At 44.6% G+C, this 26,290-nt stretch overlaps 1 protein-coding gene across 3 annotated transcripts in view; it reads right to left on the reverse strand.

Moving 5' to 3' along the window:
- Positions 1-201: 201 nt before the first annotated feature.
- FBXO8 (F-box protein 8) overlaps positions 202-26,290 on the reverse strand; it is a 149,716-nt gene continuing 123,627 nt past the window's right edge. For all 3 annotated transcript variants that reach the window (XM_029577082.1, XM_029577171.1, XM_029577242.1), the window contains exons 5-7: positions 25,362-25,480; positions 16,218-16,414; positions 202-837 (exon numbers count right to left, since the gene is read on the reverse strand). In XM_029577082.1, the coding sequence (XP_029432942.1) occupies positions 650-837; positions 16,218-16,414; positions 25,362-25,480 (504 nt within the window). In that variant the 3' untranslated portion in view covers positions 202-649. The remainder of the gene's footprint in view (positions 838-16,217; positions 16,415-25,361; positions 25,481-26,290) is intronic.

The raw sequence follows: 26,290 nt of genomic DNA on the forward strand, positions 1-26,290 counted from the left end.
ATTTATCAAGTGTTTTGTCCCCCCCCCCCCCCCCCCGTGTTTATTTATCTTATCTCAGGATTCAGTTCAGTTCCAAACAAATGCTGGTAAAAAAAGAATGCTTTGTTTTAAGATAAAGGCAATTAGAATAATCAGAGAAGTTAACAAAGCTTGTTCAAACTATCTATGGAGAGAACTGATTAAAATGTAAAATGTGGAAAATAAATACAATTCTCATTTTTAGAGAGAAAAAACAACTTTAGTTAAAATATTTTACATATTTAATATCTGATTATAAATCTTCTTTAGTTAAATATGTACATATTACATTTTTTTTTTATGAATGGAATTGGTTAATGTTTTCAAGCAAACCTAATGCTTAAATCCACCAACACCCTTTGTCAGCCCTACATTGTAATGCCAGTTTAACAGTCCAATGGTTATCTCAGACTAATGGCACTGCTTTGTGCAAAACATAATAAGAAAAATTATTTAAGAAAAATAGTCAGCAAAATCTGTCAGTTTCCATGGTAAATTGCTAAGAAAAAAGGGAACACACAAAGTTCGATTGCATATAGAGGTTAGAATGACCAGCACTAGCATAACCCCTATATTTACCACATAATTAGCTTTAATTGTCAGTCCTAGAAACTAATAATTAGCAACTGTGCTAGGCAGCAACATGGCCAATAAGGTAGATGTTGTCATAAAGGTGCCCTACAAAATCTTCACTAATGTTCTGAGCAGCACGCCGTGTGTTTCTGATAAACTCTCTCTTTGACATTTTGTTCTTCACATGAGGGCTGGAGAGGTCGATGGAAAGCAGAATCAATGAATAGCACAGCACATAAACAGCATCTAAACAAACAAAAAAAAGCTTGTCAGTATAAGTACATTTGCAAAATACAGAGTTGAAGTTCAATGCAATGTAATTTGAGCACAAATTAAGGAAAGGATAATCATGGACATTTTGTCTTATGTTTTCTAGAAATGGACCAAATAGCTATTTTTTTAACTGATTATTTTGCAGGAGGAGGTATATCACATACAAAATAAAACATTTAAAAATTAGTTCTGCAATGCCAAAAACTGACCTATAGTGGGAGCAACAGGATCATGAGATGATGTTGCTAATGTCAATTTTTATAGATTAGCATGTAAAACATTTTTAAAGTTTCTTCCGGTATCAATTTTCAAAGAAACAGTTTCTGACCTAGGTGCCTAATCCTAGGAGAATTTTTGTCCATACTTAGGAGCCTATGTTTCTGGCAAAAAACTCACCTAACTTTAGGTGCCTAAAATTGCGGCTTCTACATTTAGGGATCCAGGTTAGGGGACAGATTTTCAAAGGGGTACGCGCGTACCCCCCCAAAACCTGCCCCAAGTTCCCCCTGCGCGCGCCGAGTCTATGTTGAATAGGCTCAGCGGCACGTGCAAGCCCCGGGACGTGTGTAAGTCCCGGGGCTTTCCTGGGGGGATGCCAGGGGCGTGTCATTTGGGGCGGGGCCGCGGGCGTGTCGGAGGCATGGCTGAGGCCTCCGAAACTGCTCCCGGGCCGGGGAATTGCGCGCCGGCAGCTGGCCAAGCAGGCGTAACTTGTCCAAAGGTGGGGGGGGGGGGGGGGGGGTGGAAGGAAAGTTGCCTCCGAGGCCGGCTGCGTGGCTCGGCGCAAGCAGGCTACCGATTTTACGCAGCCTTGCGCACGTTGACCCAGGATTTTAAAGGCTACGCGCGTATCTATTAAAATCCGGCGTACTTTTGTTTGCGCCGGTCACGCGAAGAAAAGTACGCGCGGGCGCAGTTTTTTAAAAATCTACCCCTAGGTGTGTATCTTGCTTCCTCTGGCTTTAGCTCAACTCCTGGTCCCATACATTTTTAAGTGATAAATTAAGGAACCTAGTGAAAAAAAGCATCTAAACGTAGGTGCTCAATATAGGTAAATTTTAATTTAGGCAGATTTACATTCCTAACTTAGAAACCTAGATTTTTTTGAATACTGGCCCATGTGTACTCAATTTATTCAATTAATTTGTATAGGTTTTACTCAATTGTGCTTAGTAAGGAGAAATTACTACTTACCTGATAATTTCCTTTCCACTAATGAGGGCAGGTCAGTCTCCACCAGTGGGTTATATACCTCTGGCAGCAGATGGAGATGGAGCAAAAGCTGACATCACAGCTATATAGTCTCGCCTTGACATCAGTCTGCCAGTATTCTCTGGAAAAGCCTAACTGTAGACAAACTAATTATACTTGAACATTATCATTAACAATAAACCATTCATGTTTCCAACCCAATGGGAGCACTGAGATCACACAAAGTAGTAACATATGTACTAAACTAAGAGGCCAGAAAAGGCACTTGCAAGTCTTCAAAGAGCAGAACTCACACTCTGCAATGTTCACCCTGAAAAGGCTGACCATAAATTCAACATCAGCAGCCTAGGGCAGGGCTGGGTTTGACCTGCCTTTATTAGAGGAAAGGACATCATCAGGTATATAGTAGTTTATCCTTCCTCTGCATTCTGGTAGGTCAATCCCCACCAGTGGGATGTACCGAAGCTAATCCTGAAAAGGCAAAACCAGCCGCGTGAACACAGCATCCTCCCTAGCCCAAACATCCAACCGGTAATGCTTGCAAAATGTGTGCATGACGTCGCTGAACAGCAAATCTTAGCAGGCGATAAATGAAGTTCTGCCCACAATAATGTGGTATAATCTGTTTAGGTAACGCAATCTCAGCAGTCACATGGGTTAAGGACGTCATTACGGCTGCCTTACAGGCTATTGTTACCCACGTTGCTGGTGCTCAATGTATACCGCCACCATGGAGCACAAACAGACAATCAAATTTCCGAACAGATTTAGTCATCTCCAAGTACCACAGCAAATGACGCTTGACATCTAAGGAACGCATAAGACTGTACTCTGTCCCTGACCAAGATGGGCAGGGAAATGGCCTGATTCAAAATGAACCTCCAAAACCACCTTGGCAAAAAAAAAAAAAAAAAAAAAGGGCACAGTCCAAATCTGAACCACTCCTTAAGTCATATGCAGAAAAGGCTCCCTGCAAGAAAGAGTCTGCAGTATAGACACAAATAGATTGCTACTAGAAAAACGGTCTTCCAAGGTAAGCAGTTGTAAGGAAAGAGCACGCAGCAGCCGAAAGGCTGGACCTGCCAAGAAATCCAGGACCAAATTAAAGGTCCCACAGATGTACCAGAAGCCATGAAGGGGGGCGAAGATGCGTAACTCCCTACAAGAAACGGGGCACATCGAGATGGAAAGACAGGCCCTCCATTGACTCTCCCCCTATAACAAGCAAGAGCTGCAACTTGAACCTTCAAGGTGTTAAGGGCCAAGTCCTTATGCAAGCCATCCCATAAGAATTCCAAAATGAAAGGAATATCCAAACTCAGAGGTTGAGAACCCCACTCAGAATACCAGGCTTCAAAAACTCTCCACACTAATATAAGTTAGGGATGTTGAAAATTTCCTGGCCCAAAGTAAGGTGGAAATCACAGCAGGCAAATAACCCTGCTTCAACAACTGAGCCCCTTCAATGGCCAAACCATAAGACAAAATCAACCTGGATCCTCATGTAGAATGGGCCCCTGCCGCAACAACAGATTTTTCTGAGACGGAAGCCGGGAGGGGCTGCCTACCAGCAGCCTCTGGAGATTCACATACCATGGCCTTTGAGTCCAATCCAGAGCCACTAAAAGGATGGTGTTGGTTTGACTTGCAATCTTCTGAACAATCCAGTCTTACCTAAAAAACACCTGAAAAGTCCTGGGGCAAAGATCCCACCCCCACACTTCTTGCCAGATTCAAATCCTCCTTACACTGCTACAGGGATAGATTAAATAAAGCCAAAAGGGACTTCTACTCCTCCAGAATCCACCAATACAACCCGCGAACCCTCTATGATTACGTTGCAGTTATACCAGAGGATGTAGCCAAAACCAAGTGCGAAGAACTCGCACTATTCTTCCAAGACAAAGTCAATAAACTGTTTACACGTTTCCCTTCCTCCTCTGCAACCAATCAAAACTCACAAGAAGCCTCCACAGCCCATCCTAACCACCCCCCCTCCCCCAAAGGCCTGACCACCTTAGAATACACAATTGCTCTGGAAATTGAATCATTCCTTAAGAAATCCAGACCATCCTCCCACCCCTCTGACACAATCCCTACTAAACACCTGCTCTCCATTCCCAACATAATAGCCTAGCCCAGCCCATAGCCCGCATTATAAATGCCTCTATCTCCTCAGGCCTAGTACCCAACCCCCTCAAACAAGCAATAGTCAAGCCAATACTGAAGAAACCCAAGCTTGACCCCACTGACCCGTCTAACTATCGCCCCATCTCAAACCTCCCCTTCATCTCAAAAATTCTTGAAAAAACGATAAATAAGCAACTCATTGAATACCTTGATGACTCACACCTATTCTCTCCATTTCAGTACGGATTTCGGAAATTCCATAGTACTGAAACCCTCCTCCTTTCCTTGTCAGACTGACTCATTAAAGACCTAGATAAAGGACATTCATATATTCTAGCCTTAAGAACATAAGAACATAAGAAAATGCCATACTGTGTCAGACCAAGGGTCCATCAAGCCCAGCATCCTGTTTCCAACAGTGGCCAATCCAGGCCATAAGAACCTGGCAAGTACCCAAAAACTAAGTCTATTCCATGTAACCATTGCTAATGGCAGTGGCTATTCTCTAAGTGAACTTAATAGCAGGTAATGGACTTCTCCTCCAAGAACTTATCCAATCCTTTTTTAAACACAGCTATACTAACTGCACTAACCACATTCTCTGGCAACAAATTCCAGAGTTTAATTGTGCGTTGAGTAAAAAGAACTTTCTCTGATTAGTTTTAATGTGCCCCATGCTAACTTCATGGAGTGCCCCCTAGTCTTTCTACTATCCGAAAGAGTAAATAACCGATTCACATCTACCCGTTCTAGACCTCTCATGATTTTAAACACCTCTATCATATCCCCCCTCAGTCGTCTCTTCTCCAAGCTGAAAAGTCCTAACCTCTTTAGTCTTTCCTCATAGGGGAGGTGTTCCATTCCCCTTATCATTTTGGTAGCCCTTCTCTGTACCTTCTCCATCGCAATTATATCTTTTTTGAGATGCGGCGACCAGAATTGTACACAGTATTCAAGGCGGTCTCACCATAGAGCGATACAGAGGCATTATGACATTTTCAGTTTTATTCACCATTCCTTTTCTAATAATTCCCAACATTCTGTTTGCTTTTTTGACTGCCGCAGCACACTGCACCGACGATTTCAATGTGTTATCCACTATGACACCTAGATCTCTTTCTTGGGTTGTAGCACCTAATATGGAACCCAACATTGTGTAATGATAGCATGGGTTATTTTTCCCTATATGCATCACCTTGCACTTATCCACATTAAATTTCATCTGCCATTTGGATGCCCAATTTTCCAGTCTCACAAGGTCTTCCTGCAATTTATCACAATCTGCTTGTGATTTAACTACTCTGAACAATTTTGTGTCATCTGCAAATTTGATTATCTCACTAGTCGTATTTCTTTCCAGATCATTTATAAATATATTGAACAGTAAGGGTCCCAATACAGATCCCCGAGGCATTCCACTGTCCACTCCCTTCCACTGAGAAAATTGCCCATTTAATCCTACTCTCTGTTTCCTGTCTTTTAGCCAGTTTGCAATCCATGAAAGGACATTGCCACCTATCCCATGACTTTTTACTTTTCCTAGAAGCCTCTCATGAGGAACTTTGTCAAACGCCTTCCTAGACATATCCTCAGCATTTGACACAATCAGCCACAATATCCTCCTGCAACGACTTCACGAAATTGGAATCACAGGTGCTGCTCATAATTGGTTTAAATCATCTCTCAGTAATCGAAACTACAAAGTCAAAATTGGAAGCCACGAGTCCAAACCTATACCCCTTGTCCAAGGAATCCCACAAGGTTCCTCGCTATCCTCCACCCTTTTCAACATTTACCTCCTACCGCTCTGTCATCTCCTATCCGACCTCAAGCTTCCCCACTATATTTATGCAGATGATGTTCAGATTCTTATCCCAATATCTGACACCCTTCCTAAAGCTATGAAATCTGGGAATCAACCCTCCTAGCTATTAAACTCCTATCCAACATTCACCTTGCCCTTAACACGGCAAAAACCGAGATAATGCTTATCTCCCCACAAATCAGCCTAATAACCTCCCCCTATTTCGCCCCCAATCTCTACCAATCCCGTTCTCCAACAGGTACGAGATCTAGGGGTCATGCTAGACAGCCAAACTAACCTCAAGAAATTTATTAACACCACCCTGAAAGAATGCGTCTTTAAATTACACACCCTAAAGAAATTAAAACCTTTACTCCACCAACCAGACTTTCGTATAGTACTACAAACTACAATATTTTCTAAAATTGATTACTATAACTCACTTCTCCTAGGCCTACCCAAAAACTCTATATATATCCTCTACAAATTCTACAAAACACAGTTGCATGGATACTTACCAACGCGCATAAATGAACACATTTCACCCGTACTTAAGGAACTGCACTGGCTCCCCATCGCATCCCGAATTCAGTACAAAACTGTTTCCATCATACATAAGGCTCTCCACAACCTTGAAATGAACTGGTTCAATGATTCACTGGTATTCCACGAACCCTCTAAACCAACCAGGAACCGATATCTTGCTTCCATACGCACACCCTCCCCTAGAAACAACAACCTGGCATCTACCAGAGCATGTGCGCTCTCCATAGCTGGCCCTGCCCTAAGGAACAAAATGCCCGTAGATCTTCGCCAGGAGGACTGCCTAAAAACCTTAAAAAAAACCCCCTAAAGACGTGGTTGTTCGCACAAGCTTACACCTAATCCTACACCCCATACACTCCCTCGGCTACACTCTCTTAAGATGTCCCCATATTGAATAGCCTTGTAATTGATTGTAAATAACCCTACTACTCTGTACCTAAGTTACCTTTATATTCAACTGCACTGTCTCATACATATATCATTTAGGCATGTATTCTGTTAATTGCTTCATATGTACCTGTTCCCTTGTTATTATATGCAGTTTAACGTTTACTGTAAACTGATGTGATATCCCTGATAAATGGTGGTATATAAAAACCCTAAATAAATAAATCAGAGGCCAAGGCGGAAACGCATACAGCAGGGCGCCACATGGCTACTCCGGAGAGAAAAGTGTCGTTGTGCAATGCTTTTGGGTCTAGTCTGCGACTGAAAAAGCGTGGAACATTTGCATTTATTTATTTAAAGTCTCTTATATACCGATGTCCGTTCGCACATCGCATCGGTTCACATTAAACAAAAACTTTTGGGCGGAGCCCTTACATAAAACTGAAAATATACAGGTAACTATAGGGAGGAGCCCTTACATATAACCAGCGGAGAACAAAAACAAGGGGAAGGGTTATGGGTTGGAGGGGTCATGGGTAGAGAAGCATAAACAATGAATTGGAGAAACTATAAATTATATACAATAACTAACAATAAATAATTTCAATAAAGTACAATGTACAAAATGGGGATATAGCGTATTCCGTATTCAGACCGCTTTCATAGATGTAAATCACAAAAATAACAATAAAATGATATTTATATAATGGGGGGTGTCATGGTGTAGGCCTGCTGAAAGAGCCAGGTTTTCAGTTTTTTCTTAAATATGGGTGTGTATGTCTCCAGGCGAATATCATGAGGTAAGGAGTTCCAAATGGTGGGGCCTGCTAGGGAGAAGGCTCTGCTTATGGTGGAGGAAAGTTTGAATGATTTGATGGATTGGGCACTTAGTGTTCCTTGTAGAGCTGGGCGTGTAGGTCGGTTGGATGTGCGAGGAAGGAGTGGTGGGTTGATTCAATTGAGGTTGGAGTTTAGCAAACTTTTGTGGATGATGGAAAGTGCTTTATACAGAATTCGTGATTGTATTGGGAGCCAGTGTAATTCGATCAGTATGGGAGTGATACGGTCCCTTTTTTTGGAATTTGACAGTATACGAGCGGCGGCATTTTGTAATAACTGTAACGGCTTGGTGTGTGAGGCGGGGATGCCAAGGAGGAGTGCGTTACAGTAGTCTATTTTGGATAGAATAATAGACTGGAGTACTGTGCGGAAATCCGAGAAATGCAGCAGAGGTTTAAGTTTTTTTATTGTTTGTAGCTTAAAATAACATTCCTTTATGATGGAGTTAATATATGCTTTAAAAGTAAGATGGTTATCAATGAGCACACCTAAATTGCGAACGTGGGCGGGGAAAATGGGCGGGGAAAATGGAGGATAAGTGTGTGAGTGGTATGTCTGGAAGCGATTGTTTGTTGGAGATTATTAACAGTTCAGTTTTGTTAGGATTTAAAGCTAGGTGCATGTCATTAAGGAGTTGGTTGATGGAGGAAAGGCAGGATTCCCAGTTTCCTAGAGCAGTTTGGAAGGAGTCGGAGAAGGGGAAAATGAGTTGCACAGTCAGCATAAATGAAATGCTTGATGTGCAGGTTCGTGAGCAAGGTGGTAAGAGGAAGCATGTATATATTGAAAAGGGTAGAGGAGAGGGAGGAACCTTGGGGTACACCCTGGGGCAGACTGATGGGGTCAGATTCGTTATTATCAACTCGGACAGTAAAAAAGCGGTTTTGGAGGTATGATTGTATCCAGGCGAGGGCGTTGCCAGAGATCCCAATGCTCATGAGGATGTTGAGGAGGACATCGTGGTTGACTGTGTCGAACGCAGCAGATATGTCAAGTATGGCAATCAAGTAAGAGGAACCTGAGTCAGTACCTCTTATGTGTGTATCGTGAAGGGAGAGCAGTAAAGTTTCAGTACTAAGATGCTTCCTGAAACCATGTTGAGTGGATGGGAGGATGTTGTTTTGTTCCAGGTGTTCAGAGAGGTGAGAGTTGACTAGTTTTTCAAGGATTTTAGCTAGGAAGGGGAGGTTGGATACAGGTCTGCAATTGGACAAGGTGGAGGGGTCAAGATTGGGTTTTTTGAGTAGTGGTTTTACTACTGCTTGTTTTAGGAAATTTGGGACTGTGCCATGTTCTAGAGAGCAGTTGAGAATATTCGATAGAGGTTTTGCAATCACCTTGGGTATAGAAAGCAGGAGTTTAGAAGGAATGGTTTCAGAGGGATGCGAAGAGGGTTTCATTTTTTTTAGGATGTTCTCTACTTCTAGGGAGGAAGAAGAGTCAAACGAGGAGAGGGGGACTGTGGAACTGAGATTAGGGAGGCTAATATCAAGGTTGTTGTGGGAGAATTGTGTCGTGATGGCAGCGACCTTATTTTTAAAGAATTGTGCTAATTCATTGCATCAATTTTTTGATGCATTTGCGGGTTGCTGCGTGTGGGAGGGCGAGGTTAGGTCAGCTACCATAGAGAAAAGGGCCTTGGGGTTATATTGCAAACCATGTATTTTTTTGGAGTAGTATTCACGTTTGGTTTGAAGTATGGACGTTCTATATTCGTGCATGCGTTGGTAGTATATTGTTTTATTAGATGCGGATTGTTGTTTGCGCCAGGACCTTTCCGCAGCCCTGAGTTGAGTTTTAAGGTTTCTGAGGAAAGGAGTGTACCAAGATTTTCTATTTCTGTGGTTCGGGTTGATAGTTTTCGTTATTTGCGGGCAATGTTTGTTTGCAATGCGAAGAGTGAGGTTGACCCAGGTGGCGAAGGCGCTATCTGGTGAGGAGAGGTCAATATGATTTTCTATGTCAGCGCATGCTTGTGTGATGGTATCAATAGAGCAGGATTTGCGAAATTTAAAGGATATGGGCTGTTGTGGCAAGGAGGGAGCACTTTGAGGCAGAATGAGTTTAGTCTGAATCATAGCGTGATCTGACCAAGGTACAGCACAGCAAGAGGGGGGGATTGCTAATGTTGATAGAGGAATTAATAAAAATCAGATCAAGCGTGTGTCCGGCTTTGTGTGTGGGAGAGTTGACAATTTGTTGGAAACCCATAGCTTCGAGGGATGAGAGGAAAGCTTCACAGGCGGGGGATTGTGGGGAGGAGTCAACGTGTAAATTAAAATCTCCTAAAAGAATTGTGGGTATGTCGTGGGATAAAGAGTTTGCAAAGAATTCAATAAGTGGGGATGAATCTTTTTCTAGCAGCCCTGGAGGGGTATAAATGAGACAGAGTTGGAGTGATTTTGATTTGAAGTAGCCAATTTCGTACTGATTTGGAACGTCACATTTTTGTGACACGAGATGTAGGTCCTTTTTTACAGCTAGAAGGATGCCGCCACCTCTCTTCTTTTTCCTAGGGATTGAGCACAAATCGTATGTAGCTAAGGGTAGTTGGTTGATGAGGGGAGTATCGTGTTGCTTGAACCAGGTTTCAGTAACAGCGCATATTTCGGGTTTAGTGTCAGTGAGAATGTCATGTAGGATATGAGTTTTCTTTTGTAGTGATTGTGCGTTGAATAGGATAATGGAGATGAGTGAGAGACTGATGGCTTGGGTGCATGTGAGGGTGGTTATTGGGATAAGCCTTCTTTTGTTGTATGTGGTCTTGTGTTGTGAGGTATGGTATGAGAAAGGAAGGGAGGGAACAGAGTAGTGTCTTGGTTGGTAGGCTAAGGAGCAATTGGCGATTAATGGAGGCATTGTAGTACTGTATGGTACTTAAGGTTTGAGGACTGGGAAAAGGGAGAGAATACGGTAAATTGCAGTAAAAACGGTGTTATCAGCTAAATTCCAGATATCGGGTAAATTACAGTCCAAATAGAGATATCATACAAATTACTGAGAATCAGTTATAATGCAAGTTATACAGACAAATCAGTCATAATACAAGTTAAACAGCTATTATACGTAGATGGTAATGAAATATTTTTGAAATACTGCTGGCAGAATACTTTACCAGTCGCACTGATCTGCCGGAATTCGCTTGTTGCTGTGGTCTACGTGGGCCTTTGCTGTCATTTCAGGAGAGCGGGAGCGTAATGAAGTGGATGTTGTGTTCAGTGACCGAAAGTAAAATGGTCGCCTATAGGTGGAGGGTACTGGTGAGGCTTTTCGGGGCTGACTGAAGGGGCTGCTCGAAGGGGCGCTCAAAGGGGCAGGCCCCTTTGTCACGCTCCTTCGACGCGCGACGCCGGAGCTGCGGTGGATTTAAAGGGCCCCTGTGGCCTTTGCGATTGGCTGAAGATAAGTTCTGGAGGCGGGCCTTCTCTCCGTTCGTTTTGGCGGGTCGGCGGGCCTTCTGTCGGTCGTGTCGGCGGCAGGTCTGCGGTAGGCCGCGTGGTCGTCTCGGACCCAGCGGGGGCAAGGGAGAAATTTAGAGGCCTTACCCCGATGGGTCCCTGGCGCCGATCGCGCAGGCCCTCCCTTGCTCCGGCTGCCGCGTGGACCGGAAGAATCGCTGGTGTAGTCGGTGCTTGCAGGGTCGAGAAAGGCTGATCGCCAGAGCTGCATTGTTGAAGGTCCAAAACATATCTAGGTCTGGTAGGCCCCACCGGCTTACAAGTAGCTGGAAGGCTTCGTCCGTCAGCTCCCATTCTCCTGGGTTCAAGCTTTTACTGCTGAGGAAGTCTGCTCTGATATTGTCCTTTCTGGCAATGTGAGACGTGGATATGCCTAAATATGTTGCTCTGTCCATACCATGAGAGCATCTATCTCCCTTGACACCTGCGGACTCTTGGTTCCACCTTGATGATTGATGTAAGCCACAATAGTTGCATTGTCAGACATTATCTGGACCGCCCGAGTCTCTAGATGCCCGGCAAACTGCAAGCATGCTAGCCAAACAGCCCATGCTTCAAATCTGTTGATGTTCCACTGCCACTCCTCTGCATTCCAGCGACCTTGCACCATCAACTCCTGACAGCGTGCTCCCTAGCACAGAAGGTTTGCATCTGTTCTAAGTACCAACTAATTCGGCATCTCCAGGGAAATACTCTTCCAGAGATGATCTGCCTGTAACCACCAGTTCAACTGCGACCTCATTTACAATGGTAGGAGCAGCCTCACTGCATCATTCTGCGACTGCGGGTTCTATCGAGAATGCAAGAGGTCGCTCAACCCGAGGATATGCAGATAAGATCACACGGTTGGGCGAGCCGTGTTCATCAGTGTTCAAACTCGATCCATCAACCTTTGGACTCTTGTTTCCAGGAGAAATACTCTGCCCTGCCTAGTATCGAAGTGAACCGAGAGATACTCTAAAGCCAAAGATGGCAGTAAATTGCTCTTGTCCAGATTCACCACAAAGTCTAGGTCCTAAAGCAACAAAACCACTGTGTGAGAAGCACAAAGACCCATCCACGCTCTTGGCCTGAATCAACTAGTCATCCAGATAGGGGTGAACTAAAATTCCATCTTTGAGTAGGGCTGCTACTACCACTACCATGATACTGGGAAAGGTCCTGGGCGCCCTGGCCAGCCTGAATGGCAAGGCCTGAATCTGGTAATGATGATTCTGAATGGCAAACCAAAAGAACCAGTAACGCGCCCAACAAATGGGAATATGCAGCTATGCTTCCGTCAAATCTAGAGATGCGAGGTATTCCCCTGCTTGTACTGCCATTATGACAGAGTGTATGGCTTCCATCCTAAAATGTGTGACTCAAATGACTGTTGATGCCCTTGAGATCCAGTATGGGTCTAAAAGACCCTTCCTTCTTGGGCACAAAAAATAAATGGAATATCATCCCGCATTTTGCTGTGATTTGGGAACAGGAATCATTGCTTTCAGATCCAACAGCTTTTGTAATGTAGCTTCCACTGCTTCCCTCCTTCTAAGGAGAGCTGCATGGAGATATAATAAAGGCATCTGGAAGAAGAATATCCATCCTGAACCACTTTGAGGACCCACTGATCTGAAATAATCTGGATCCACCTGTAATAAAAACAAGATAAGAGCTCACCTATCTCCTGTACCAACAGGTAAGCCCACAAATCTTCACTGAGAAGACAGAGGGGCTCTAGAACTTCCCCTATAAGGCCGAAAATGCCAATAGTCTTGAAAGCGGCCACTTGCCCAAAATGTCCAGGAAACTGGCTTCTTGTTCCCCCATTTATTTGCCATCTTCTCCAACTCACTGTCAAATAGAACTGAACCCTTGAAGGGCAGCTTAATAAGGTTGGACTTTGAAATAGTATCTGCCCACTAGTTGCACAGCAACAGCTGTTGTCTAGCTGCTATAACAGAAGCAACTCCTCTGGCAGTGGTGCGAACCAGGTCACAGTCCACATCAGCTAAGAAGGATGCCTCCTGTTCTAGCATAGGCCCACTGACTTGGAGCTGTCAGAATGTTGAGAAAGATGCAAGGTAGCTCGAGCTACCAGGGCACAACAAGTCATAATTTGCATGTTTATTGCCACCGCCTCAAAGGCTTGCTTTAGGATAGCCTTAATTCTCTTATCCTGAGCATCCTTGAGCTGCACCTCCCTCTACTGGGATGGTGGTTTCCTTTGTGATAGAACACACCAAGGCATCCACCTTAGGGAAACGCAACTGCTCTCTGGCCTGTGGATGCAAGGGGTATAAACTCGCCAAGGCGTGCCTCCACTTTGAAGGACGCATCTGGCAAACTCCATTCCAGATCAATCAACTCTGGGATCACATTCAAGAGGGGAAAGAAACATAAGGCCTTGCATAGGGCGACTAAAATGGGGTCCTTCTGTACTCCCGAGGAGTCAGCTCCAGCTACTCCAAGGGTCTTCAAAGTCTGAGATCAAGCTTAGCAACTCATTTCTATGAAAGAAACTGAGAAGAGTTCTATGTGGCTCCAAATCAGGGGAAATCTCCCCTTCCTCCACAGGACAGCCATGGCCACCACCATCACCATCATGTGTGTCATGTTGATCTACGTGCATTCTAGCCCTGTCAGGCTTTGCCATGGCACTTATCCATGGCAGCAGGCACTGAAGAACTCTGTGTGCATGGACCTAAACCAGTAGGTATAGTCAACTCAGATTGCCCCTGTAGAAATGTCTGTAATCCTTGAAGAATTCCTCCCAGGAAAGAGAGGACAGGTCCATAGGTCTGAACCTGACATCCTGAGAGCGAGTTTCCCCTGAGGAGTCAGCCCCTAAATTAACCGAAGGGGGTGAACACAAGCTTCATGTAACCCTCGGTCTCACTCCCCTTAGACTGAGGAGATGGATCATCATTGGCAAAAATCAGAAGGAGGAACATCCCCATGCGCATCAGGCAACGCTGACTCAGGCTTAAAGAAAGCTCCGGTTGTATCACCCTGATGTGGCTTGCAGCACAAATAGCTAAGCACCTAGACTTCTTTGCCATGGGTGCCATGGTTATAAGGTGCTCAGGCAAGTACAGGCACGCACCCAGCTAGATGCAAAAAAAAAAAAAAAAAAAGTGCGGTCAGGTACCTGTGCATAAAAGCATTCCTAAAATAGATGCCCAAAAATGTGCATCCAGATACATGTGTATAGTACACTTGCCCAAACTAGACACCCAAACTGGGCGTCCAGGTATATGCATGCCTAAGAAATGTGCCCAAGGTGCATGTCCAAAAGGCTAGGACACCCAAATTTTGGGCGTACAGTCAGCAATGGATGCACAATAGGGGCTCACAGGTGCTTGTCGACTGAGCACAGAGACAAGTGCGAAAAATCATCCTCATGGCCTACCACGTGCCAAAAGGGAGAAGTCTGAAAGTGGGATCTAGCCAAATGGCTGCTCAACCTACTGTGCCTGAACTACCTCCCCACCTCACAGAACGTCCCAGACATGAGAGCAGGAAGGCTGAACGCTGAGAAAACAGACCCAGTTTCTCTTGTCTTTTTTTACTTAAAAAAAAAACAAAACACGACTGCTACCTGAGCTCAGCCCTCCCTGGTTGAAAGCAGGAATGATTCTCTGCTACGGAAGGAGAGGGTGAAAGCCTTCACTGCCGAACCTCTCTTGGCCTACAACCGCTAATTGAATTTAAGTCTATGCCATCCAAGGCTATTATACCAAGGCACTATACTGAGGGAGGAACTGCAAGGTATCACCTCAGGAGGCAAGCAGTGCTATATAGCCACTGTATATTTCTACGTTCTCACTCTCCAGTTGTCTCTGTCCTTTACTTCCTGGCTACTCTAGCCCCCAAGTTCACTCTCCCTGTTAATTGTATCTGGGCTTCGGCCTTCCTGTTATATGGTTATGTTCAGTTAACCCCTAAGTTTGATGTAAACCGGCCTGATATGAAGCTTGTCATGAAGTTCGGTATAGAAAAATGTTAAATAAATAAATAAATATAGATGAACCATTTTCCTGATGTTTCCTTTTGCCCTTCTTTCTTCCTTTTTATCTTTAATTTCTTGTTCACAGGCAATCCTCCTTAGGGAAATGCATGTCTACCATCTGCTGGAGACAGAATACTGGCGGGCTGATGTTGGGGTGGGTCTATATAGCTGTGATATCAGCTTTTGCTCCTTCATCTGGTGGCAGAGATGCACAGCCCACTGATAGGGACTGACTTGGCAGAATGTAGAGGAAGCTTATTTACAATTTCTCATATATTGATGCTTCATATATAATCAATCACAAATCTGCAACCTCACACAGGTTTTATATTCATTTTAAGAGGTCAAATCATCCTTTGCTTAAATGTTGCATTTATCGAGTCTGAGTTAGATCTTTTTAATGCATTTTTAAAGTAAAAAGGTTTTGACATTTTTTGTGCCAGACATTTTAACTTGGACTTATTCATGTTAATTATTTCTTGGTAAAAATGGTGTGATGTGGTCCCCCTAAGGCAGTGATACCGAAGTTTTCAAAAACTTTCCATATAATCTTACTATTTAAGAATTACCTGTATTTGATTCTGTGATATTTTAATAATTTTATTAAGTCACAGACTATCATGGTATTCATAATTTGTGTAAAACTAGCTTGACCAAATATAAAAGTAGCACCATTTTCAAAATAATTAGAAAATAGCGATATCATAGTTTACTGATGACATCTTTAAAAGACTGTCATAGATGAGGCATTCACAAATTTAAAACTGTAGAACTGCTCCCCTCTCCCAGAAGCTTAACAACATGATTTTGTTTTGTAGTAAGTTCTATCATTTCCTCAATATTTTCATTTAGTTATGAGTAGCTACAACAAAGCCATCATGAAAATTAGCTCTGAAAGTTCAAACTAACTTAGTGAACAAGAAATTAAGATACAAATTTGAGCAAACAGATAAAATCACTTGAGAATGGCAATTTTTCTTACCAGGGCTAAGTCCAAGCTCTCTTGCCAACACAGGATTGCAAGCACAGAATCTGTGTGAGAATTTTGTTATGAGAGTCTCAAGATATTCGCCACGTTCTTCTGGGGCATGAATGTGCCGGAAGAATTCTCTCAATGCATTCGGCAAGAATTGATTGCTAAAGTTGTGCAATGTCACAAGTTCATCCAAAACATCTCTCCTTAGACAAAAGAAAGAATAACTGGTAAGAGCCTTTGAAAAAAAATAAATCATCCTAAAAGTTGCCTTTGGGGTCTCTTATGGAAAAATCAATAAATATTTTTGATACAAAAAAAAAAAAATGTAATTTTGGGCGAGAGCCCTGAAAGCAGAGTTCATTATTTGGAACAGGTGTTCTCCGAGGGAGCAGGATGTTAGTCTCACACATGGGTGACATCATCAGATGGAGCCATAATGCAAACATGTCAAATTTCTAGAACTTTGACTAGGTACACTGAGCATGTACAGTATGCTCTATACCATGTATCCATGTGGGGGTCCCTCTCCAGTCTTGTAACATAGAATTTATGATTAAAATAAAAAAAGGAGAAACCCAATTCCACGGGGTGGCGGATGGATTTTGAGGACTAACATCCTGCTGTTACAGGTAAGTAAATCTGCTTTCTCTGAGGACAAGCAGGATGGTAGTCCTCAGGCATGGGCAAATCCCTAGCTACAGGGTGCTCCCCAACACAAAAGGGGACCAACAGACACCTAAACAGGTACCAACAGGCACAACAATGCTGCTGTTTGTAAGAGTGGGAGACAGTCTAAACCCAAACAATGGGCCCTAGGCAGGTTCTACATTTCAAACAGGTTCTGAAGGACAGATTGGCTGAACCTACTGTTGCGTCGGCCATCCCTATCCAGACAGTAATGGGGTGTGTATGTGTGGAGAGAACTTCACAACACAGCCCTGCAGATCTCCTCCACGGGAACTGCTTGCAAGTGGGCCCCCGATGCTGCCATGACGCTGACCAAATGAACATTGATATAACCCCAGGATGAAGTCCCGCCTGGGCATAACATTAGGAGATGCAATTAGCTAGCCAACTGGATAGAGTCTGTTTGGCAATGGTAATGCCCACCCAATTCCTATCAAAAGAAATAAAAAGTTGGGTGGAATGTCTATGGGCTTCTATTCACTCCAGACAGAAGGGAAAGGCTTCCTTGCAGTCTAAACTGTGCAGTGCTTGTTTGCCTTGGTGTGAACAGGACCTGGGAAAAAATATTGGCAGGATGATTGTCTGGTAAAGATGGAGTTGATGGAGGAGGCAGTTGGGGCTTGGGTGTTCTCTACTGACTGGGACGGCTGTGGGAGACCTGATGGTGTTGACGGGAGTGAGGAGGCAGGATTAGAAGATGGGTTCCGCTCTTCTCCCATGAGTGGGGAAACATTGTGGTGACTGCCGGAGGAGGGCGAGGTGGCATTCTTAAATTGAGGCTCTGTCTCCACATAGCTAAGGCACAGCCTCGTCCCCCTTTCAGGATTTTTCTTTGTCATCTCAGTCCCCTCCACCCTCCGCATTTGCCTAATGGGCTGCACTCTTTTTCCCTTATAATCAAACACTTATCCCCCAAAAAGTTTACCTCCAGTCCTCTGTCCTTCTCATCCAGGAATCTGTATAGCCCCCCATGCACAGAAATATTCTGGGTCTTCCTGGCTGTGCCACAGGGCCTGGTCTCACCTGCTCTCATTTGTCTTTCTTTAGAATGCTCCTCCACTCTTTCCATGACATTCCTCTCTCCCACCTCCACATCTCTCTCCTGCTTCCCTCCACCTCATTCTCTCAGGCTTCCTCTCTCACGACGCTCTCTCTTTCTCTGCTATACTTTCCCTCTTAACACTTATATTCTCCTCTATCTCTCTACCCCATTCCTTCTCTCTCCATGTACCTCTCCCTACCCCCTTCCCAATCTCTATCCTGTATAGTCCTTCTCTCCTCCATTCCTCGCCTTGACCTCGGACGTCCAGCCGGGCGCTCAGGTCACGGCGTGTGTTCATTCGCCTTCGCTGCCTTGAGCGCCCAAATTGGGCGTATAGGCGTGTATTCATGCTTGAGCGCCTGCCTGTACGCCCAATTTGGGCGCTCAAGGCAGCTTGGAGAAGAGACGGCTGAGGGGGGATATGCCGGGCTTGATGGACCTTGGTCTGACCCAGTATGGCATTTTCTTATGTTCGGGCGTGCTTGAGAGCGTGATCCTGGGCGTCCCGCTTGCCTCGAGGATCCCTCCCCGCCGGGGAGGCACCTTGTGCAAAGGCCCTCCCTGGAGAGCCACGACCCGGGCTCTCCACAGGCCGAGCATCGCGACAAGCGCGGCATGGGAGAGAGAAAGTCTCACGAAGACTGTCAGCAGCAGAGCAGCAGGTAAAACCTGATTGTCAGAGGAATGGCGCCTCTCTGACCCTGCTGCCCTGAGGAAACGGAGTCTCAGGGCAGCTTGCTGCTGCTGAAGGGGGAGAGGTTGGACCACCCACGTGCACCCAGACAGCCAAAGGACAGTAAGTATGAAAATGAACCTGAAATTAAAAATTACAGACCACTTACCCCAAACAAGCAGACAGAGAAGCAGAAGAGAAACAGTCCCTGACAAAGTTCTGTCTGCAAGTCTTAACAAAAACTTTTTTTTTTTTTTTTTTTAAAGTTGATCCATACAAAAGAAATAAGTAATTAGATAATAAAGTGACAGAAGACAGAAATATTCTCTGTTCAAAACTACTGGGGAACCGCAGGAGCCATGTTCATCTGCTGGAGTCAGAGTAATACTGAAGTGACGCAGAGGGCGCTCCAACCTATTAGGGGTGTCCTTACAGTTTTTGCTCTGACTCCATCTGCTGGAAAGGTGACATAACCCATGGTCTGGACTGATCCGGGTATGTACAGGAAGTACTCATTTGGAATACTGTGTACAATTTGACACTGCATCTTCAAAAGGAAATTAACTGAATAGATAAGAAAGGCAGTTACTAAAATGTTTTTCAATATAAAGCATATAGGGACGGACAAAGATCTATGCATGTATTCCCTGGAGGAAAGAAGGGAAAGGGCATATATAGAGACATTTAATACCTCAAAAGAATAAAAACATAAAAGGCAGACCCCCTTCAATGAAAATGAGGATCTAGAACAAGGGATAATGGTATAAGAGAAAATGAAGTAGACCTGGGAATAATTTAAAGGAATATTTCTTTACATAAAGAGTGGATGCATGGAACAGCTCCCCTGAGAAGGTGATAAAGACAAGGACAATATCTGAATTCAAGAAAACATGAGACTAGCACAGAGAATCTGAGGGAGAGGAAAGGATTATAAAGCTGAGAAGAGATGGGGATGGGCACATTGGATGGGCCATTTAATCTATGTTTTATCTTACTCTCCTATAGTTCGAGAGGCTTAATTCCACTCAGGGATTTAAGGGGTCAATGGTGTTATTTCATATGAACTGTGAAAGCATGAGCTCCCACATCATCTAATTAATAAAGCTAATGTCTGATGACTCTGAAATAATACTTTTGCCATGACCAGGATATACTAACCTCTTTTACAGGAAGATTAGCATGAGTCATAGTTAGCAGAGCCCCTGTTAAGTCCAATTGTGGTGGACATGGAGTAGTTCACAAACCCTAGTGACTGCAACACCCAGTTGGTGCTCTGTGCGATTCCTCTGCACTTGTGTTATCCTATTAGCCAGTCGGCTAATAGGATAACACATAAATCCTCAATCTGCATAGAATTTTTGCGATGGTAGCTAAATATTTAATAAAGCTAAATTTGGAGCTAATTTTATGCCAAAAGGCAAAATACGATACTGGAAGTGGTAGTTCTCTACTACAAAACTGAGATACTATACAACTGGGTCACAGGAAGTATCTATGAATATATATTCCTCTAATAAATCTAGAGAAAGCAGAGTTGTTTTCCTGTAACCAGTGTTCTCCTAGGACAGCAGGATGTTAGTCCTCACACATGGGTGACATCATCGGACAGAGCCCAGCATGGAAAACTTATGTAAAAGTTTCTGGAACTTTGACTAGGCACACTGAGCATGCCCAGCATGCCCTAATCCACGCGAGGTCCCTCTTCACTCTTGTAACATAGAATTATGATAAAAATAAAATAAACCATAGGGGAAACCCAATTCCGTGGGGTGGCAAGCAGGTTTTGTGAGGACTAACATCCTGCTGTCCCAGGAGAACACCTGTTACAGGTAAGCAACTCTGCTTTCTCCTAGGACAAGGATTCGCAAAGAACCATAGCTTGGGGTATGGGTGGCTGGCTGATGCTCCCTGCAATCCAGTCAGAACCCCATCCCGGTATTTGGTTGGGGCACTAGCTGGGCTTGAGAGCTTGCTGCTGCCTGGGATGGCTACAAGAGCTTCTGCGAGTGGGAGCGAGGGGCTGGAGGATAGTACTTCCTCTGCCCGTGCCTTGCTGATCTCCTTGCTGAGGAGGGCAGATCTGAAGTGCTGGCGGAGAGTTGTTGGAGGGTCTCATGGTGATGTCACAACTGGGCCACCATGTTCCTCATCTTATCCTGAAGAGGTTCTCTCCAGTGCACGACAGGTCAGCGAGCCTTTCCTGTACCTCTGGTCAGAGATCCGTGGCCTGCAGCCAAGACATTCTGCGGGCGATTCCCGCTGCTGTTTTGAAAACATCGTAGGTGGAACGCACCTCGTGTTTTCCCACACGCCTGGCCCTGATGAACCAGCGACAAAGGTGTCTAGCTGCAGTTGAGGCAGCTACTTGGCCACCTCCTGTATCTGCTTCCAGAGGTTGCGAGAGTATTGGCTCATGCAGAGCTGGTAGGAGGCAATTCGGACATTGAGCATAGACCCCTGAAAAGCTTTCCTCCCAAGGGAGTCCACTGCTCTCTCTCCCAGGAACACTGAAGCATGGGGTCCAAGAGCACTTGGCCTTCTTGAGAGCAGATTCAACCACTACCAATTGGTGTGCCGACACTTGTCGAATCCGGGAGCCTGTTGGCAAGGTAAACCCCATCCGCCTTCCTGTTCACAGGAGGAAGCATGAGGGGGTGCTCCCAAATCCTCAACAGAAACTCCTTAAAGATCTCATGCACCAAGACCGCCACAATCTCTTTAGTTGCCTCCACGAACTGGAGGATCTCTAGCATCTTGTGCCGGGCATCCTTCTCAGTCATTAACTGAAATGGGATGGCCTCAACTATTGCCCGCAAAATCTTGCAAAGGTTAGGTCTTCAGGGGGAGACCTCCTTCGCTCCTCTGGAGGAGACTGTTCTGAGGGGAGACCTCCGAGGAAGATTCTGTGGTGTCATCCCACCAGGGATCATAAGGAGCCTTATCCTTGCTGTAATCGACAAAGGATGGGACACTAGGTGCTCGGCCTTCATCCACCAGCCCCTGAAAAGCTGGACGGGGGGCTACAGGCCATGGGGTTGTCACCGGCACTAATGGGGCTTCTTCCTTCTTGGAGCTGGGAACGACCACCGCATTGATCGGGGGAAGCATCAGTGCTCTGCCAGCCAGCCATCGATGGCTCCCCGGGAACCAACACCAGGTGGGTTGGTAACACAGATCACATATTGACATGCTTCAGAAGATTTTCCAGCAGGGATAGCCCAAGCACCTACACTGTCTGTGCTGCTGGCTTGTGCCCCACAGTGCCTGCTTGACCGCACACTCCAACTCCTTCCCAAAATTTGCCAATGACAAAGACTGGGAGGTAGGAAGTGTGGTCAGATTTTGCTCGAAACCTCAAGGCGGATTGGTGACTGACACCAGGGCAGGCAGAGACCGTTGCAGATCTCTGGCATCGATGGAGATAGGCACTCTTTGCCGTGGGGTTGCTTTGGCAGCATCATGGCAAGCACCGGCACCAACCCAAGCCTGGCACCATACATCAAAGGTGCCGATGCTTCACTGGCTTCCCTCGATGTTTGTTTGCCCTGGTCTTTCCCTGGTGCAGAGGTCAAAGATGACGAACCCAATGTCCTCGACTGTCAGGGGTCGATCCTCGGTGCCCCTGAACACCGGCGGCACTGATGGAGCAGAGGGCCCCACTCATGTTGATGGCTCAGTGTCCATCGATGCAGCTCCATGGTGCTTCAACATCAATGCCACCAATGCCGAAGGCTTGGACTTTCTTGCCCCGAAGCTGATGCGAGTGCAATGTCCTTTCAGGGTTGTTTGTCAAACATGCAGCACCCCCAAATGTTGTATGATGCCCCCAGGCAGAGGATGCACACTTTGCGTGTCCATGATGGAGGACATGGTCGTTGGGCACTGAGGGCATCAGCAAAAACAGATGCGGCCATGTAGAGGCAAAATGAAGGGATGAAAATGACAATGGAGGTGCTGGAAAACCGATGCTGGCAGGCATCAAAGCTCCGCAGGAAAAAAAGAGAATGAAGAGGGACCCCACGTGGATGTGTGGATTGGGGCATGCTGGGCAAGCTCAGTGTGCCTAGTCATATTCCAGAAACTTTGACATAAGTTTTCTGTGCCAGGCTCCATCCGATAATGTCCCCCATGTGTGAGGACTACCATGCTGCTTGTCCTAGGAGAACTTAGCCAGTCTCTTTTGTTCAGAAGGTTAATTATGGAAAGTATTCAAGGCCTTAGACGGGATGGAATCCTCTTATTTTTTTTTTTTTGGGGGGGGGGGGGGGGGGGAAGAGGCATTCCAGATCCAACTTAGAGATTGTGGATTATAGTATCAAGTTAGTTTCATAGGGAAGCAGACATCCTCCATAGATCTTTGGAGGTCAAACCTGAAGATCATTGCCTGGATCTCTTGAGACTGATACAATGTTGTAGCATGGAAAGCTGAGTTCATCTTCAGGTCTAGTCACTCTAGATGGTGAGAAGTTCTCTGCACCTCCATGCTCTCTGGGCCATGTGCTGAAGAGGTGTGTTGATGCTTTGGAGCCTCTGTACAATGTTGGTCATATCAAAACTCTATGCTTCAGCATCCAGAGCCCTCCTTTCAACTCAAGTAGGGGAAAGCCAGTCTTGGCTCCTAGGACTATCTTTGAATCAAGGAGCTGAAGAGGTTGAAGATCCCTTCGGCAGCACTAAAGTTCAGTGCAGCTCTGTGCATCAAGGCTTTGATGACGGCTTCAAAGAAATTAATATTTCCTTCTGGGAAGATGGGTTAAATTGCTTGTGGTGACATCCGTGCACAAATACTTCAGCTTCAGGTGCTAGGATGGCCTTGCCTCAAAACACTTGTAGCAAATGTTGTGATGGTCAATGATTGTCTTCTGGTTTGCACTTGGGACAAAACTTGAAACTGCTGGTCTGCTGCTCTGACATGGTGATGTTACAACTGAAGGTCCAGCTAGAGCTGGGGAACCCGCACAGGGGCAGCACAGGACTTCAAGACAAGGCAGCAAGGATCTTCCACCTGTACCATGCCAACCTCCCCTGCAGGTTGAGCCCTTGGGTTCTTGCGGCTGACAGGACTTAGGCTGAGGCTGGAATCTGGAGACAAGGACTGAATACTGAAGACAAGGGCTGGGCACATGTGGAACTAGGTTGGACAGGCTGGGTAGACTAGGACAAGGCAAGGCAGTGGCAATACAGGGAATGGATACTAGGGACAGGACTACGCAGAGTAAGAAAAGACAGCCAAGGACAGGACAGGATAAGGGCAAGACAGATCAGAACAAAGAACACAAAAGCCTGAAAGCCCGAAGGCCACTAAGCATAAGGTATGGAGACCTGGAACGGATAAACTCTGAGGCCCGGAGGCTGCAGGCTAGGCAAGGAAGAGCTAAAAGGCCCGAAAGCCAGAGGACTAGGCAAGGCAGAGCTGGAAGGATCAGAGGCCACAGAGCAAGAACAGGGCCATGTAAGAAGCACAGTAGACTCTATGATAAGTCATCAGGTTTTGCAAGAAGCAGGGCTAAATAGGCCAAGCCCTGCTGAGACTATGACTGGAGAGAGAGCAGGTGTAGCTCTATGGGGACTGCTGGTGGCAGGGGGCTCTATAGCAGGCTGAATCCTAACAGGTGAGAAAAAAGAGACAACTTTTTAAAAATTTTCATTTGATTTTGGTAAGTTAGATGACCGAAGAAATGTGACGAAAAACAGCAGATATGGCGATGGGGGAAAAAAAAAAAAAAAAAAAAAAAAAAAAAAAAGATACCCCTCAGCTTGGAGAAGAGACGACTGAGGGGGGATATGATAGAGGTGTTTACAATCATGAGAGGTCTAGAACGGGTAGATGTGAATCGGTTATTTATTCTTTCGGATAGTAGAAAGACTAGGGGGCACTCCATGAAGTTAGCATGGGGCACATTTAAAATTAATCTGAGAAAGTTCTTTTTTACTCAACGCACAATTAAACTCTGGAATTTGTTGCCAGAGGATGTGGTTAGTGCAGTTAGTATAGCTGTGTTTAAAAAAGGATTGGATAAGTTCTTGGAGGAGAAGTCCATTACCTGCTATTAAGTTCACCTAGAGAATAGCCACTGCCATTAGCAATGGTAACATGGAATAGACTTAGTTTTTGGGTACTTGCCAGGTTCTTGTGGCCTGGATTGGCCACTGTTGGAAGCAGGATGCTGGGCTTGATGGACCCTTGGTCTGACCCAGTATGGCATGTTCTTATGTTCTCTTGCTTGCTAGCAAGACAACAATGAATTAATTTAAAAAAAGTAAATAGTGACAAGCAAAAAAATTGTATTTGTATGTATATATATATATATATATATATATTTTTTTTTTTTTTTAAAGAATGGAGCAATGCAAAGAAGCAGAGCTGCTAAGTTCAAGTATCCACCATTTTTTGTGCTGGAGGATGAAAAGAAAGAGGGGAGCAATGAGGCCATTGCAGTGGGGGAAACTCCTGTGCATGAGCAATAAAGGCCTTTTATTATTTTCAGAAAGTTCTTGTAAATGCTGAATGCAGTCATCTGACTTACTTGTGTGGGAACACTGAACTATTAATTATATGTGAATGCCTAGATCTGAGTCCAAAAAGTCTCTGCAGGTTCTGGATGCTCTTATTCCGGAGAAGTCGTGACCAAACTTGCTTCCTAAACCTAGATGCCCCGTGATGCAATAGCCCATTTGTACAAGCTAAACATTTAGCACTTTATTGCAGGCAATTCCGCATTTTATTTGTGATGTTTTGAAATGTTACCTTTCATCAAGATAGAGTCTCAGTTTCTTCCAATTTAGTGTTCTAGTACAGAAGATAAACTTAGCTATTTCCTTTGGTAAATCATCTAATATTCCTCTGGACATCAAGTATTCAATTCCCTGAAATACAAGACATTTATTTGAAATTAATGTCAGACTAGAAAATGGAGGTTTATATGCATTAAATGTTTTGTTTTTTCTTTCTTACAAAGATGTATTGATCAGTTAAAGGGATTTAATCTTATTACTTTCTCCATTAATCTGGTACAAATTTATATACAGGGAGGCTCTTTACCTGTGAAAATGGGCTTTTAAAAAAACTGCACACCTTACATTTACATAAAAGTATGCGCATGGAGACTAATGAGCATACTTTTATCGGTAGTAAGGTCAAGGCATTTCCTGAGCAGCAAAGTGGAGAGAAATTTGCACTTATGGGCATATTTTTGAATTTTCAAAAGCAGATGCCCAATTTTTCTTGGAAAATCTACTTGCACATATTAGCATGTATAAAATGTGTAGGTAATTTTTCTGGGTTAATTTTCAAAGGGAAAGTACCTGCATACTTTCCCTTTGAAAATTAGCAGAAAGTCTATAGGTAAAAAGTACCCACAGGCTTTGCACAAATGGGGACAGTTTAAAAATCTCCCCTTAGAGAGCAATTTTCAAAGGCTTTTACCTGGGTGAATATGTATTTACTCAGATAAAATGATAGAAAAGTGCCTTCGTCAAATACAGCTAAAATTATGCAAGGGTTCCACAGCCATAAGTAAAAGAATTGCTCCTGTGGGCACATTATAGTCAGGGGAAGAAAATAACACATTAGATTTTCACATATGCTTGTATTTTGCAATTCCCACCTCTGCCACCAGCAGATATAGCATTTGCAAAGCATATGAATGCTTTTAGTTCATGTACTTTGCACTTGCT

Source organism: Rhinatrema bivittatum, chromosome 1 (assembly GCF_901001135.1).
Source record: "Rhinatrema bivittatum chromosome 1, aRhiBiv1.1, whole genome shotgun sequence".
NCBI lineage: Eukaryota > Metazoa > Chordata > Amphibia > Gymnophiona > Rhinatrematidae > Rhinatrema > Rhinatrema bivittatum.